General features: G+C 39.5%; 1 protein-coding gene across 1 annotated transcript; it reads left to right on the plus strand.

Annotated features, from left to right (window-relative positions):
- The first annotated feature begins 7241 nt into the window (after nt 1-7241).
- Nucleotides 7242-8363, plus strand: LOC115359836 (gastrula zinc finger protein XlCGF57.1-like). Its single transcript, XM_030052478.1, has 2 exons — nt 7242-7378; nt 7457-8363. Exons 1-2 carry the CDS (start codon nt 7242-7244, stop codon nt 8361-8363), a joined length of 1044 nt encoding a protein of 347 aa, XP_029908338.1.
- Nucleotides 8364-17361: the final 8998 nt, after the last annotated feature.

The raw sequence follows: 17361 nt of genomic DNA on the forward strand, positions 1-17361 counted from the left end.
TCTGCAAAATGCAAAGTGCAAAACGGCTACGTTGAGAACAGTCAATAGCTTCGCTTCTACTAGGGCTGTAGTCAACCAGAGAAAATCTTGGTCGACTAAAGTCCTGAAATTTCGACCAAAACTCGACTAATCGGGGGCAGCGGGAATACAAACATTTTTACTATTTTTAGATTAATTAACTGGACAGTAGCCTACCTGGTAGCCTTGTCCGCCTAAATGAATTATAAATAAACATAAACAACAAGTATTTGCAGTAGCCTATATTAAATAGTTTTTGACCTAATTATTTTGCACTGAATGACCATACTTGCCCACTCTCCCGATTCACACGGGAGATCGATCCCGATTTTTAACCCTGTCTCCCGCAATGCTCCCGGTCAGTAATTTCTCCCGCTAATCTCCCGATTTTACAGTGAAGGAAACAAGTCAGATTGTGGGGGGTATTTGTCGCCATAACAGGAGTGTTGGCAGCTCTGCCAACACTCCCGTTTTTCCCAGGTTCCTCCCGTATTTTAGACTCATCTCCTGCCGCCCTCCCGTTTTGTCTTTTTTTCCCGGGAATCTCTCGTAATTTACAAGCCCCAATTTTGTTTGTTAATAATAATGAGAAACGCAGAATAACAAAGGTTTTATTTTGAAAGCTGAGACCAGAAGCCGCTGCAGCTCCGTCAGTTTAACAGAAGCTGAAACACACGGCGAAATGTTTAACTGTAAATAAAAGTGCACATTTTCCAGCCTGTGTCAGACAATGCCGAGTTTACTGACTAACGCACTTACGCACATCTTTCGCTGCTCCCCACCACAAAAATCTCCCGGATTTTACTACTCAAATGTTGGTAGGAATGTGAATGACACACTGGAGTCGGTCGACTCTGACAGCGCTGCATCACGTGCACCTACGCAACATCATAGCCTATGATTTCCGTTTATGTCAAGCTTCCGTCGTCGCGGGTGTGTGCGCCTGCAGTTATAAAAAGATTAGACTAAATCCAGAGAATGTCTAATATAGGTAGAAGTGGCACTCTCGTCTAACTTCCGGGTCTCGGAAACACGTCTCTGTCCATGTGAGGGCGCTCGCGGGCGAGTGCAGAATGAATGGGAGTCTATGGGGCTACACCCCTAAAAATCCACTTTTCTCTGGAAATAATATTTTGTCAAGTAATTTGAATACTGTTTTCAAAAGGGGGGGGGGGGGGGGGGGGGGGGCTAAAAAAATACACTCAGCTGAATATTAGATTTTTTAAGTTCACCTATATGTTCTAAAAAGCCGTTCAAAAAGTGTGATGACATCACACATTGAGAGGTGCTGCTTTACGGCGATTTCCAGAGCCCGTCTCCACAGAGCAGACGGAGACACTCGAGAGAGCCCGCCTGTGCTATATTAGACATTCTCTGTATGCACAAATATCAACTTTGATGGAAAAGTCCTCCTTAAGAGTGGTGTTTCCCGTTTCTCTTGGTCTTCAGGTGCCATCAAGTGGGATCCCTCGTTGTAAACAGCCGCAAGTCCAATCAGCATTCATTAGCAAATGCTAGTGTGTTGGCCAACAACAGCCCAAACTGCAGGAAACTGAAAGGATATAAGTTCTCGCTAATTTCACTTTTAACCTATAATCCATATTGAACTTTCAGAAACTACAACAGTATTTGCGATTTTTCAACCATAAACAGGAGTAAGAGACAAATTTAGCCGTTTAGCTCCATAGAGTCCCATTCATTCTGCACTCGCCCGCGATCACCCCCAGTGGAATTACGGTGGAACTGCAACCAAGTTCGATACAACGGGGGTTAATGGAGAGTGGCAAGGCTTATAGCACATTTCAGCAACAAGGTAATTCAAAGTGCTTTACATAGAGCATAAAGGCATTAAAACAATATAAAAGCAACACAAGAAAACATACATAAAAACAATTAATAAAAGGAAGCTAAAAGGAGAATAAGATAGAACCGGAAGTTAAAAGTTACAGTGCAGTGTAAAATATTAAACCTTAATGTGGTTTAATGGAAGGCAGCGGCAAACAGAAAAGTCTTCAGCTGTGATTTAAAAGAACTGAGAGTCGCAGCAGATCTACAGTTTTCTGGGAGTTTGTTCCAGATATGTGGAGCATAAAAACTAAACGCTGCTTCTCCATGTTTAGTTTTTACTCTGGGGACAGAAAGCAGACCTGTCCCAGACGACCTAAGAGGTCTGGATGGTTCATAATTTAGCAGTAGATCAGAGATGTATTTTGGCCCTAAACAATTAAGTGCTTTATAAACCAACAGCAATATCTTGAAATCAATTCTTTGACACACAGGAAGCCAGTGTAAAGATCTGAGAACTGGAGTGATATGATCCACTTTCTTGGTCTTAGTGAGGACTCGAGCAGCAGCATTCTGAATCAACTGCAGCTGTTTGATGGATTTTTTAGGGAGACCTGTGAAGACAGCATTACAGTAGTCAAGTCTACTGAAGATAAATGCATGGACAAGTTTTTCCAAATCCTGCTGAGACACAAGTCCTTTAATTCTTGATATATTCTTAAGGTGATAGTAGGCTGACTTTGTAACTGTCTTAATGTGGCTGTTGAAATTCAGGTCTGAGTCCATGACTACACCAAGATTTCTGGCTTGGTTTGTGGTTTTTAACATTATTGACTGAAGCTGAGCGCTAACTTTTAATCGTTCTTCCTTGGCTCCAAATACAATTACTTCAGTTTTGTCTTTGTTTAACTGAAGGAAATTCTGGCACATCCAATTGTTGATTTGTTCAATGCACTTACTCAGTGCTTGAACTGGACCATAGTCCCCTGGTGATATGGTTATGTAGATTTGTGTGTCGTCTGCATAACTGTGGTAGCATATTTTGTTGTTTTCCATAATCTGAGCTAGCGGGAGCATGTAGATGTTAAACAGAAGAGGCCCCAGAATGGAGCCTTGGGGAACTCCACATGTCATTTTTGTCCGCTCAGATGTGTGATTACCTATGGACACAAAGTACTCTCTGTCCTTTAAGTAGGATTCAAACCAGGTTAGCACTATGCCAGAAAGCCCCAACCACTTTTCCAGTCTGTCTATTAATATGTTGTGGTGAACCATGTCAAATGCAGCACTGAGATCTAGTAATACTAGCACTGTAACTTTGCCACTGTCAGTGTTTAAGTGTATATCATTAAATACTTTAACAAGAGCGGTCTCAGTGCTGTGGTTTGATCGAAGTCCTGATTGGAAGACATCAAAACAGTTGTTTAGTGCCACAAAGTTGTTCCGCTGTTGAAAAACAGCTTTTTCAATGATCTTGCTTAAAAACGGGAGGTTTGATATGGGCCTATAGTTGCTCATTAGTGAAGTGTCTAGAGTGTTCTTTTTTAGGAGTGGCTTGATAACTGCAGTTTTCAGGGCCTGTGGGAAGACACCTGAGAGAAGAGATGTGTTGGCAATCTGTAGAAGATCTGGGGCCATGCAATTTGAAACCGTCTTGAGAAAGCCTGTAGGCAGAATATCAAGGCAGCAAGAGGAGGATTTCAGATGTTGTATAATGTCCTCCAGGTTTTTATGGTTGATCGGATGGAATTGTGTTATACTACTCAAATTGATTTTAAGTGGACACAAGGACAACGCATATCCTGCACCTGATATTGAGGCATTGACTGTTTGTCTTATTTTCTGAATTTTGTTAGTAAAGAAGGAGGCAAATTCATTGCAGACCTTGGTGGATAGAAGTTCAGGGGCTACTGACACTGGAGGGTTTGTTAGCCTGTCGACAGTAGCAAATAAGGCACGTATATTATTATTATTTTTGGCAATGATTTCAGAGAAGAAGGACTGCCTTGCATTTCTTAGTTCCAAATTATAAATGTGTAGTCTCTCTTTATAGATGTCATAATGAACCTGGAGATTTATAAGAAAATCAGAGCAATGTTATCTCACAATGATCGGTACTTTTAGGATATTTAACTTTGGGTATTTTTTTATGAATTTTATTTTCAATAAAAGTCAATAGCTCTGCCACTTCTCATCCCTGCGCCATACTAATGCATCTGTGCATTCAGGGTCTCTCCATGGTCGTACTACAGCCATTAGTTTCAGGATATTTGACTTTCAGTAAATTAGGTGAATTTGTATTTGTAATCAAATTCAATAGCTCCTCTAATTTTCATCCCTGAGTCATAATATTGCCTCCATGCATGCAGGGCCTCTATATGGCCCTACTATAGTAATTATTTACAGAAAATTTGACTTTGGCTATTTTTGGTGAATTTTTATTTCCAATAAAATTCAATAGCTCCTCTAATTATCATACTGATTTTTTTTATTCTTTCAAAAAGTCTGTCAGGATATTAATGTCAGAAATAATTCATATTTTACTGATATTTTGAGTTTGTCTCTAGATAGATATGTATTTTTTTTATTTAAAGTAGGCTATTTGTACTTTGAGTTTGATGTTATATAGGCCCACAGTTACACTTTATAATTTAAATCTATAAGGACTGTGCATTTTAAGTTGCATTATTTTGTGGCATAGTTTCATTTCATTTTCTTATTTGCTCTAAAACGGAAAGCGTACAGCTCAAACATATACTGTATGTCACTATTTGATACCATATCTTGCTTTGTTATGTTTGTTTGACACTAAAATAAATCTGTTTTTTGCAGAATAGTATGATATATTTGGATTATTCAAGGTATTTCTTCTAGTTTTAGAGATTATTTTGAGTTTCTAGTTCTTGTAAAGCTGCTTTGATGGACTGTAGTGGAAACAGAACAGTGAGCAAAGAAATTTGGTTCGAGGATTATTGCTTTTAATAGCATTATTTAAAACATATGAACATGCTGAGGGCTCAACACTCAACAGCAAGTTTCAAAGGAGCATAAGAGAGAAAGAGGGAGGTACAGTAGTGCCAGCAATTTTTTCATGTCCCCTCTGGGAATTACTCTCTGAAATTTTGTTGTTTATTGCCCCCCCCAATAATGAAATGGGATTTTTGCCCCTGTTGAACAGGTCTTGCGATACGTCAGAGTGCCATCAAATCTTCATTCTCTTGTAACTTCCTCAAACTAAACAGCGATAAAACTGAGGTTCTCCTCATCCTGAGGTTCTCCTCACAGATGACAGATTTGAAGAACGACATTCTCAAAATCAGAATCATCAGCCGAGGAAGAAAATAAACAAAAACTCATTTCTGAGGTGAATATCTGAGTTGTTTCTCTTGGAGTCAAAACATCAGATCTCTTGCAGGCGGCAGGAAGCCGAGGACCAAGTTTGTGAAGATGTCTGAACTCTACAAGCTGAGATCGCAGGTGATGTGGCGACAAACTGCAGTCGCCGAGGAGACGCTGGCTCTGCCAGAGGAGACGCTGGCCGAGTACGAGCTGCAAAACTCTCGCCTGAAACTGAAGGTGGAGAGGCAGCAGAGGCTCCTGGACACCATCTTGCTGCCAGAGGTGCGACTGCACAGAGGTTCGTAAGTTTTAAACACCATTTTCACATCAGCGATGCACCTGGACCCTGACAGGTGAGGCTAACCGCCAGTTAAGATTCAGAAGAAAACACTGAGTAGTTGTACTAGTAATAGCAGTTGTACTGGTAATAGTAGTAGCAGTGATGGTACTAGTTAACAGTAGTGTTCGTAATCATTGAATTTTCTAGATTAAAGTCATAAGAGAAAAAAACTTGGATGTTCACTGAGATTAAAATGGTAAATTTAAATGGGGAAAAAAATCTATGGTAAAAAAAATAAATGTCCGAAATTGTGAGATTATTACTACGGCGTACTGGGGCCACTGAAGAAAAAAAAATAAAAATACGCGGAGTATGGGGGGTGCGGTGGGGGGGTAATATTCGGAGAAAAAAACTCAGAATTTGCGAGATTAAACTCACAAATTTGCGAGAAAAAAAGTCGAAAATTCTGAGATTATAAACTCACAAATTTGCGAGAAAAAAACTCGGAAATTCTGAGATTATAAAGTCGCAAATTTGTGAGAAAAAAAGTCGAAAATTCTGAGATTATAAACTCACAAATTTGCCAGAAAAAAATCGAAAATTCTGAGATTATAAAGTTGCAAATTTGCGAGAAAAAAAGTCGGAAATTCTGAGATTATAAACTCTCAAATTTGCCAGAAAAAAACTTGAAAATTCTTACTTTATAAAGTTGCAAATTTACAAGAAAAAAACTCGGAAAATGTATTTACTTTTATGCTTCACTTTGCAAGGTTGGATCAACCACACACTGAATAGCCTACACTGCTGCTTGCCGTATATCATACCTGCAGTTGATGACCATATCAAATTATACTTTGCAATCGGCTTTAGTGACAAGGAAATCCTGGTGATTTTAGCCCAGAATCACAATATTATCATCGGTATCCGGACTTTAAAGAGACATTGCCGTGACTTCAGCCTATTCAGAAGAAAACAACACACTGATTTGGATGAGGTGATCACTTTTGTGTATCAGGAACTACAACGCAATGGACAGATGCAAGGATATCGCTGGTTACATCTGCGTGCTTGACTGAGGCTTGTGTGTAGAGGGAATTACAATAATTTAAACAGGAAAAAATGAGAGTCTGAGTTAGAGGTTTGAGGTCCCTAGAAGGCAAGATATTTGATGATTGTTGCAATGTTACTGTTTCTCTGCGTTTTCATAGCAGTTTTATAGGGAATCAAATGAGTTTGTGTGTGGCTGCAATCCTGTCTGTGTGTGTGTTCCCCAGCAGTGTGTAAAGAGGAGGTTCCCCCTGAGCAGCAGGAACAGACCCCCAGTCTGGAGCCAGAGCCCCCACACATTAAAGAGGAACAGGAGGAACCCTTGACAAATCAGCAGGGAGAGCAGCCTCAGGATATCACCAAGCTGCTGTTCACTGCTGTCCCTGTGAAGAGTGAGGATGATGAAGAGGAAGCTGGACAGATGGAAGCAGAAGATGGTGGAGAGGAACCAGCCAGGAACCCAGAACCCTCCTCTGAGGCTGAGACTGATGACAGTGATGACTGGGATGAGACCAGAGAAGTCCAGTCAGGTTCAAACCCACTGAGTGACGTCCCTCTCAGTCATGACAGACCTGATGTTGGAGAGAAACCAGCTTCCTGCTCCAAGACCAAGACCACAGGAAAGAGTACATTCCGCTGCTCCCTCTGTGGTAGAGGGTTTACACATAAAGGAACCCTCAAGCTACACATGAGAATCCACACTGGAGAGAAACCGTTCCTCTGCTCACTCTGTGGTCAAGGGTTTACACAGAAAGGAAATCTCAATTCACACATGAGAAACCACACTGGAGAGAAACCATTTGTCTGCTCCACCTGTGATAAAGGGTTTGCCCGGAAAGATCACCTCAAATCACACATGAGAAACCACACTGGAGAGAAACCATTTGTCTGCTCCACCTGTGATAAAGGGTTTGCACATCAAGGAGACCTCAGGAAACACATGAGAATCCACACTGGAGAGAAACCGTTCATCTGCTCCATCTGTAGTAAAGGGTTTGCACATAAAGGAGACCTCATATCACACATGAGAAACCACACTGGAGAGAAACCATTTGTCTGCTCCACCTGTGATAAAGGGTTTGCACATCAAGGAGACCTCAGCAAACACATGAGAATCCACACTGGAGAGAAACCGTTCATCTGCTCCACCTGTGGTAAAGGGTTTGCACATAAAGGAGACCTCATATCACACATGAGAAACCACACTGGAGAGAAACCGTTCATCTGCGCCACCTGTGATAAAGGGTTTGCCTGGAAAGGACACCTCAGGAAACACATGAGAATCCACACTGGAGAGAAACCGTTCATCTGCTCCACCTGTGATAAAGGGTTTGCACATCAAGGAGACCTCAGCAAACACATGAGAATTCACACTGGAGAGAAACCATTCATCTGCTCCACCTGTGATAAAGGGTTTGCCTGGAAAGGAGACCTCAGCAAACACATGAGAATCCACACTGGAGAGAAACCGTTCATCTGCTCCACCTGTGATAGAGGGTTTGCCTGGAAAGGACACCTCAGGAAACACATGAGAATCCACACTGGAGAGAAACCGTTCATCTGCTCCACCTGTGATAAAGGGTTTGCACATCAAGGAGACCTCAGCAAACACATGAGAATTCACACTGGAGAGAAACCATTCATCTGCTCCACCTGTGATAAAGGGTTTGCCTGGAAAGGACACCTCAGGGAACACATGAGAATCCACACTGGAGAGAAACCATTTGTCTGCTCCACCTGTGATAAAGGGTTTGCCTGGAAAGGAGACCTCAGGAGACACACCAGAATCCACACTGGAGAGAAACCATTCGTCTGCTCCACCTGTGATAAAGGGTTTGCCTGGAAAGGAGACCTCAGCAAACACATGAGAATCCACACTGGAGAGAACCTGTAGAGACGTAGTCCTGTGTGTGTGTGTGTGTGTGTGTGTGTGTGTGTGTGTGTGATGTGAGACCACCCTTTCTTGGCGATCTTGTTCTTTTTGTCCTGCATCCGAGTGCAATCTCTGCGTTCACACACACCCCAACCAAACCGATCTTTGATGTGAATCGCTCAAATTCACCTGTTTTACAGAAACAGTACAACTGTGTACTTAGATGTGTCTTGATCAGTGTGGACTTTCGATTTAACTTTCTGAGTGCATAAAAGCCATTACCCGTAGGTAAGGTTCTATTTCAATTTTTTTTTTTTTTAAACAGAGGGGGGAAGTTGTGAAAATACAACTAAAAATAAAATGGGAGTACTTTTTGAATATGATGATTTATTTTTTTATTTTGTATTTTTTTTATATATATTTTGCAGCAGTTGCCCTCTGAGTGCATAAAAGCCACGACTCGTAGTTAAAATTCAGTGTTTAGGAAACTGACCTCAGTAACTGATCTGCACGGGGGAATATGAAGCCTGTTTGGTCAGGATGGGGACTTGGCATCGATCAGCTTTCAATGAATATCGGCTTTTTCAAGGCCAGCGCTGACGTCGAAGTTTGGATTTAAGCTGCAAACAGCAAATATCACCAATATTCACTTCATCAGATCATTTTCATGCTGAAAAATGAAAAATCAATAAAGAAATAAGAACTCAATGTTGGGCTAGAAAAGCCTTCGAAAACCCAACTAGATGATCACTGGACACAAAATTTCCCACTGAAATCCATTATAACCAACCATTTTAATACATTTATGCATGTACAGTGCTGTCAAAAAGTATTTGCCCCCTTCCTTTTTTTTTTTTTTTTTTTTTTTTGCATATTTGTCACACTTAAATAATTCAGATCATCAAACAAATTTTGATATTAGACAAAGATAACCGTTAACAGTTATCGAAAATGCTTGATCACAGTTGTTACCAACCAGTTGTTACCAACCAGTTATTAGGGTTAGGGGGGCAATTACTTTTTCACATATGGTCAGGTACGTTTGGATACCTTTTTTCCCTTAATAAATGAAATCATCATTTAAAAATTGTATTATGTATTTACTCTGGTTATCTTTGTCTAATATTAAAATTTGTTTGATCTGAAACATTTAAGTGCGACAAATGTGCAAAAAAATAAGAAATCAGGAAGGGGGCAAATACATTTTCACAGCACTGTATGTGTTGAATAACGTCAAATGCCCCATTAGAATCAGTCGAGGTTAAGGGCTTCCTAGACTTTATCTCTGAGCAACTCTACAATTAATATGTACTCAATCAATCAAATTGCATCATATCCATAATATCAGAGGCAAATAACACTGACTGCTAATATCTCAGTATCTCACAAGACACCTTATTGAGTCTAATCATAACATCTTTTCATTGTTTTTTATAGGCGCTGAACAGGTCAAAGGTCAGCTCAAGCAGAGAGGCGCATTTACTCTTTTGGAAAAGTTAAGAAAAAGATTAATTAATGTATTTGTTTGTTGATTTCTTTATTTATTTTTACTTTAAAATTCTATTCCCTAATATGCATGAATACTTGTCTATGCTATTTAAAAGAAAATCAAAAAAAATTCCATTTTTATTCTTATTTGATTTACTCATCATATTTTTATGTTTGATTTTTGGTTTCATTTATTCTAAATTACTTATAGCTTGCCTTTTTTGTTGCTATTTTGGTTTTACGCACCATATTTCTTCTAATTTCATATTCATTCACCCGAAGCCAAAGTCATATGACCACTAAGTCTGAAAGAATGAAACTCTGTCTTTTACTGTACGTGTTCACATTTGACTTTTTGCTTCTGAAGCACTGTTCTTTCATGTGACTGTACGTTTTATTTTAAAGTTTGTATTTAAACTGTATATGTACAACCTATGAAAGATATTTAGCGCAAAAACACATCAAACTTATTTCTCTCTCCTTTTTCTTAATGCATTGCTGGACTCATCTTGTTTTTCATGATAACTGATTTTTGACAAAAGGCTTGATGTATTGTTCCACCCCAAGTGCTGATCATGTCTCTCGTCACATGACGATGTTTTTTGGTGATGCACGTGTCAAACTATCTCCATCTAGCAGAGGACTTGCACAGAGGCTAGAAGTCCCCATATGGAAAAGAAATAGAAAAAACTTATAAAAATATCCCCTTGCCTGCAATAGTAAATCTTTGTTGTACGTCTTATACGATTTATGTCTCATACTATGATTTACTCATGAAAGTGGCCACTTTTGCATTTTTCTTATACATCATAATTTAAAGAATTCAGTATGAATCCAGAAAATATTACATATGTTGTCTATAAGGTAAGTGCATGGCAAATTATGTTTTCTGTATATGTTCCATACAAGGTTTGCAGTTCATAATTATGTCTTAGGTACAAAGACATATGCTTTTTATATATAAATATATACCATTATATATATATATGTTTTCTCTGTGCAATGCATATTTAATCTACAGGGAAACTATGCTTTCTGTTTATGTTTTTTATAAGAGTGTTATATGTTGCCTGATAACAATTACCATATCAGTACAAAAAACATATACTTTTTGTACATGAATATATACCATTATATATAGGCTTTTGTATGTGAAATGTATAAAATGTCATGGTACACTGTGATTCCTATACATTTTTTTAAAAATCAAAAAAAAGAAAATTACAATAGCAGTGTAAAAAATATATACTTTTTACATATGAATTTATACCACTTCATTTGAATTTCTACAGCCAAATACATATGAATCACATATTAAAGTGACATGAGTTCATTTGTCCCTATACTGATACTACCTAAAAGTGAACAAACTGAGTTTAAAACTGGCAAGGCGTGGTTTGCACGGTCAGCACCCAGACCTAATTTCTACTGCACAATGATATAAATGCTCTTTGCATAGATCTGTAAGACTGAAAACATAGCTGTTAGGTAAACTATTCATTCAGTCATCTTTATTAACAGTGAAAATTTGAGATACCCCTACCGGAGGTAGAACCAAACCCAACACTGTTTTTACTCATCTCTAAAGTCTCCCATACATGAAAAGGATTCTTGGATAAAAATATTTTACTGCAAAAGTGGTGAAACTGATATATATTGTCATACACCCCCAAACTAAAAATAAAGCCGGGTCGTATGGGAGTTGAGGTGTATAAACTCATGTAGATTCACAATGGAATGTGTGAGAGGTCTAAAACTTGGCATGCTTGAGGCCAGGACATCACTCTACATAAAAGAATGACAGAATGTCAATATCTTAAATAACATAGGAGATACAGTCATTTTAACACATACCTACAATAGGCGAGAATGTAAAATCTGAATGAATGTTCTCTTCAATCAATCAATTAATCGATCAATCAATCATACTTTATTTGTCCCACAGCGGGAAATTTGGTTTAAGTTACATCCCATCCAAGAAACACAAAAAAGACATGACAAAATACAGGGTTACAGGATCAGGAGGAACTTCGGGTCAGCCTTGTGAGTCCTGCACAGAGTAGAAGATCCCAGGTGGATGATGGGTCTGCATAACCATCCAGGAGAAAAGTGAAGATAACGGCCTTCCAAGGTCGCTGGGGCGCAAATTGTAGATAAGGTGATTGTTTTGGGTCAGGCTGACTCTGTAATTTCCATCAGCCTTAAGTCTCTGTGGTTCTCTCGGTGATTCTGAATAATTTCCAAATTATGGCACATTTCCTCAGAGTCGAGCTTCCAACTTCTCCAAGTTGTTATCCATCCATCGTCTCTTTACTTTGTAGTGACTCTGTCATGGATTGTCATACCAATACATATGGGGGCTTGCTGGAAAGGTGTGGTTCTGCTGAGTCCAGCAATACCAATTGTGTAAGAATAGCTTGTATACTTATGGAGCTATGTCACTAAACGTATAAGGTGTCCCAAACGAAAAACAATGAAACAGTCCTAATGAAATCTACAGTATCACAACCATTAGTATTATTATCAGGGGTGAAAAATATTGATAAATGTACTTGAATAAAAATCTCTTAAATGTATGAAATGTCCCAAACTAGAGAAAATGTGAAATTGATAAAATATTCACAAAATATACGCATTTTCATCAATAGTGTAAAGAAAGAATGATTACTACTAAATTAATCAATTAAGAGGGAACCACATTTGAATTTCATTATACAACCTGTTGAATAATGACCAATAAACTTCCTTGTATCTTTGTACTAATGATTAATGATTTAGCTCACCTGACAGAGGGAATACAAGCTGCAGCTATTTTATGCTTAATGTTATCCTCATAATAGCAAGTCAATCAAGTCTATAGAGTTGATATCACTCATCATTAGGTATTTGGGCCCACCAGCCTCTGTGTTATTGCCTACATGGGTTTCTTCAAAAAGTTCAGAGATATGATAGTAGCAGTCATAATGGGTCGAGTGTAGTGGCCATGATTCATTACCACACATCTTTAACTTCCTCAAGTCTCAATTAGTATAACTACCTGCACACGACTACAAAGACCTACATATATAGGCTGCAGAATGCACTTTCATTCATGCAGGAATGTTGTTGAAACTGTCTTTCTGACTCACCAACTGAAAGGCATCAAGATCCTCTATACATGGTGTTTATCCAAAATTCAGCATGATAGGAAATTTGAATAAATAAAGATATGTTTGTTGTATCACTTTTTGCTCCTTAAACACTTGCCTCCCCGCACACGTATGCGCGCACACACACACACAAACACACACACACACACACACACACACACACACACTATTTATATTCAATCCAAGCATCCAACACAGTAGCTTAGGTTTAGTTAAGTTTAGTTTGCAGTGCCGTGCACAGGATTTTTGAAGGGCAGGGGCGTAAAAGAAAAAAGTGCACTCTCCTTAGGGGGGTCGGGGGCATGCTTCCCCTGGGAGAAAATTTTTGAAAATTGTACATTTAAATCCATCAATCTGGTTCCTTCTGAAAGCAAAATCAAGCTAAATAGAATAACAGTAGTGCTCTGACTTATAGGTCTAGGGCTATGTGAAAATACAGGTGCAAAAAAACCTCGTGAATCGCAACTCTACTGTGACCAAATACACAGCAGCAGCGTTTTCAACCAAGAGGGCACTGGGGGTGCAGCGTTTTCAACCAAGAGGGCATTTTAGCACGTCAATTTCAACTAGGAGAGCATTTTAGTGCTGCGTTTTCAACCCCCCAAAAAAGGGCACTTTAACGCACAATTTTCTACAAGGAGGGCAGCACGCCACTGTTCATAACAATGTATCATAATGTATTAACATTTTAGATCAGCAATTTTCCATTGAATTTTATTCAATCCAAGTCAATTTTCTTAGCAGTAACTGTGAATTCGTGAACACCACATAATTATTGATGGACTGATGGATTTTACATTCTCGCCTATTGTAGGCATGTGTTAAAATGACTGTATCTCCTATGTTATTTAAGATATTGACATTCTGTTTCTTCTTTTATGTAGAGTGATGTCCTGGCCTCAAGTATGCCAAGTTTTAGACCTCTCACATATTCCATTGTGAATCTACATGAGTTTATACACCTCAACTCCCATACTGTAGGAGCCATGAAGGCATATAAGATGAATGTGGATGGGTGGTTTTGTGGTTTGTGTTTGGGTTATTTTGGTGGTTATATTTTGTTATTTTTGTTGTTTATTTTGGTATCACAGCAATTGGGTCACGGGGATATGGGTGGTAACCTCTAGTTAATATAATCACCTGGGCACTAGCACGGCGGGAGAGATAACAAAGAGAGAGGGTAAGTGACTGGAGAGGCCGTATTTTTTGTTGACCGCTGATTTTTCTTTGATCGCTGTGATTGATTTTTTCTATACTTTGTGCACGTTACAATAAGTTGTTCTAATTCTTTAATAAAACCCGTTAAACATATATTTTGATCTCAGCGAATATTTTGTTTGAACAGCCTGTCGGACAATCAGCAAACACCCTAAGCTCAGCCTCTCAGCAACTGCTTTGTTTCTGATAATAGTCGCTACACATACGGCCAGGCTTTATTTTTAGTTTGGGGGTGTATGACAAGATATATCAGTTTCACCACTTTTGCAGTAAAATATTTTTATCCAAGAATCCATTTAATGCATGGGAGACCTTAGAGATGAGGAAAAACAGTGTTGGGTTTGGTTCTACCTCCAGTAGGGGTATCTTGAAAACTAAAGCACTTTTTGGTTGTTTGCCACAGCACTATAGTGGGTCACAAGCCAGTGCAAGGCCGAGAGCCAGAGAGCATTCTGCCAAAAACAAAAGCTAAGAGGATAGACACTATTCTGATTGGTGATTTTATAACGAGGCAGGTGGAAATGGCCAGGACTGAAAATCTAACTGTGAATAACACATCAGTCAGAGAGGTGGCAGCTATGCTACCTGACATCATGTCTACACGGCCACATATTAAGAAGATTGTTATTCATGCTGGCTCATTTGACATTCTCAAGAATAAATCTGGGTCTGAGACCTGTCCCAACACTCGGCAGAGGTTGCGAGTCCTTCAGCAGACTCCTTGACTTAAGCACATAGCTGTCATCAGCCTGTCTCGAGCAACAGGTTGGATTTATTGACAATTTTAATATTTTTTGGAACATAAAAAGCCACCGGATTGCCCCCGGTGTGCGCGTCATCACGTTGAAATACGACAACAGGCATGGCCCGGCGTCATCATAAATCAATATAGTTCAAATACATTCATCATGTCTTCCTTTAACCCTTATATGTTATTCGTTTTTTTTGTTACACAGGGAGTCCTGCTGGGTCTGGTAGACCCATTGCATTTTGGGGCTTTTAATTCAACATAATCAAACCTTTTTTTTTTTTGTTAAATTGTTCATATTTCTATTTTTTATATATTCCTTGTTTATAGTGTTTATATTGCTTACTGCTATTTATCATCTGTTTATATTGTATATTTCTTCTAAATTTGCACACTGACCTACAGATATGCACATTTTACACACCTATGCACACGTTTTTTTTTTTTTTTTTTGTTTGTTTGTTTGTTTTTTTGCATTGTTTTTTGCACACTGTTGGACTTAGATCTCTAGTCCATCCATCCATCCATCTTCTGCCGCTTATCCGGGGCCGGGTCGCGGGGGCAGCAGTCTAAGCAGAGATGCCCAGACTTCCCTCTCCCCAGACACTTCCGCCAGCTCCTCGGGAGGAACCCCAAGGCGTTCCAGGGCCAGCCGAGTGACATAGTCCCTCCAGCGTGTCTTCCCCGGGGCCTCCTCCCGGTGTGGCATGCCCGGAGCACCTCCCCAGGGAGGCGTCCAGGGGGCATCCGAAACAGATGCCCGAGCCACCTCAACTGGTTCCTCTCGATGCGGAGGAGCAGCGGCTCTACTCCGAGCTCCTCCCGAGTGACCGAGCTCCTCACCCTATCTCTAAGGGAGCGCCCGGCCACCCTGCGGAGGAAACTCATTTCAGCCGCTTGTATCCGCGATCTTTAATCTTGTAATATGTGGATACTGCTGAAAACTGTGAATTTCCTTCAGGATGAATAAAATATCTATCTATTTATAATACTCACCCATTCACACACTGATGGCAGAAGCTGCCACACAAGGCGCCTAACTGTCCTTCAGGACAGGGTCAGTATCTTGCTCAAGGACACTTCGACACACCCTGGAGGAGCTGGGGATTGGACCAGGAACCCTCTGGTTACCGAACGACCACTCTACCTCCTGAGCCATGGTAATTTTACAGTATATGCCATTGTGTTGTAAAACCTACTATTTTTGCATTTAATTCGTATAAATCCTCACCTATTTAAAAAAAAAAAAAAAAAAAAAAAAAAACGTATGCAGGCTTCCCAAATTCCCAGCCATAGGCTACCTCATATTCATTGTGACAGCCAGTGAACATCCAAAAGTCCTCCAGTAAACACACAGCTTGACTTTTCTTGTAGGCCTATTTTACTAAGGTCTTGCCTTCAGGTGCTTATACCTTAGGCAGAAACACATTCAGCACCAACACACGCTCACTCCAACTAACTCTAACTCTAACTCTAACACCATTTTCCAGAACCGACAGCACAGAGTTCCCATTTTAACTTATTTAACTGATAACTTATTGATTGACTTATTTCACTTAATAACTTAACTTTAAAGGCAGCACAGTAGCCTAACGTTTTCTATTTTCAAATAATTTTTCTACCAAACTGTCTGCCTCAGTCTCCATCATCAACATAGGATTTCATCAACATAGAGAGCTAGGCTACGCTCTCCAAAGTCAAGTTCAGGAATAGCCAGTTAAGCTACATCTTGTCACTCAAAAATGAGGAGTTTGATCAATAAAGAAGTGCTATGATCAAAATAGAATCATAAGCCCACAATCATCAGTAAGATGCTGAAAGATAGTGAGTGGGCTTGAGAAGGGATCATACAGTAATCTCCACTGCTTGACAGAAAATAGGCTACTGTTTAATGCTGTTAAAATAGTTTGTTATTGTTAGCAGAGCATTGTTAATTTACATGTAAGCATGAATATTTAACAGTATTTTACGATCATTATAAAATACAGTAAGATACTGTTATAATTTACAGCAATTCGTTACAAATACGGTTTTATGCTGTTAAATTACAGTGATCTACTGTTATTGTTAAATGACCGATTTTACTGTTAATTTACATGTGAGGGATGAATATTTAACAGTATTTTACAGTTATTATAAAATACAGTAGGATACTGTTGTAAATCCACCGTAAATAAACAGCAATTTGTTACAGTGTTCGCAGCTGCGTGTTGTGCGTGTAGGGAGGGGCGGCCCTGTCCAGAGTCCCAAAGCGCAGGGATGCAGGTGGGAGCTGCTGAATTCTCCCATGAGCCCGATGAGGACGTGAACGCAGCACAAGTGAAAGTGAAAGTTTGGTTGAAGGTTTGGACGAGCCGCGACCAGGAGGCTCATCATCATCATTAATGTTGGACTGTCCCACTGTCATGATGTAGAA

This window comes from Myripristis murdjan, chromosome 5, assembly GCF_902150065.1.
Source record: "Myripristis murdjan chromosome 5, fMyrMur1.1, whole genome shotgun sequence".
Taxonomy (NCBI): Eukaryota; Metazoa; Chordata; class Actinopteri; order Holocentriformes; family Holocentridae; genus Myripristis; species Myripristis murdjan.

Coding starts and splice junctions, on each gene's coding strand:
- LOC115359836 (XM_030052478.1), top strand. CDS start 7,242: ATGAGAAACCACACTGGAGAGAAACCATTTGTCTGCTCCACCTGTGAT. Junction 7,379..7,456: donor TGCTCCACCTGTGATAAAGG/GTTTGCACATCA, acceptor CTCCATCTGTAG/TAAAGGGTTTGCACATAAAG.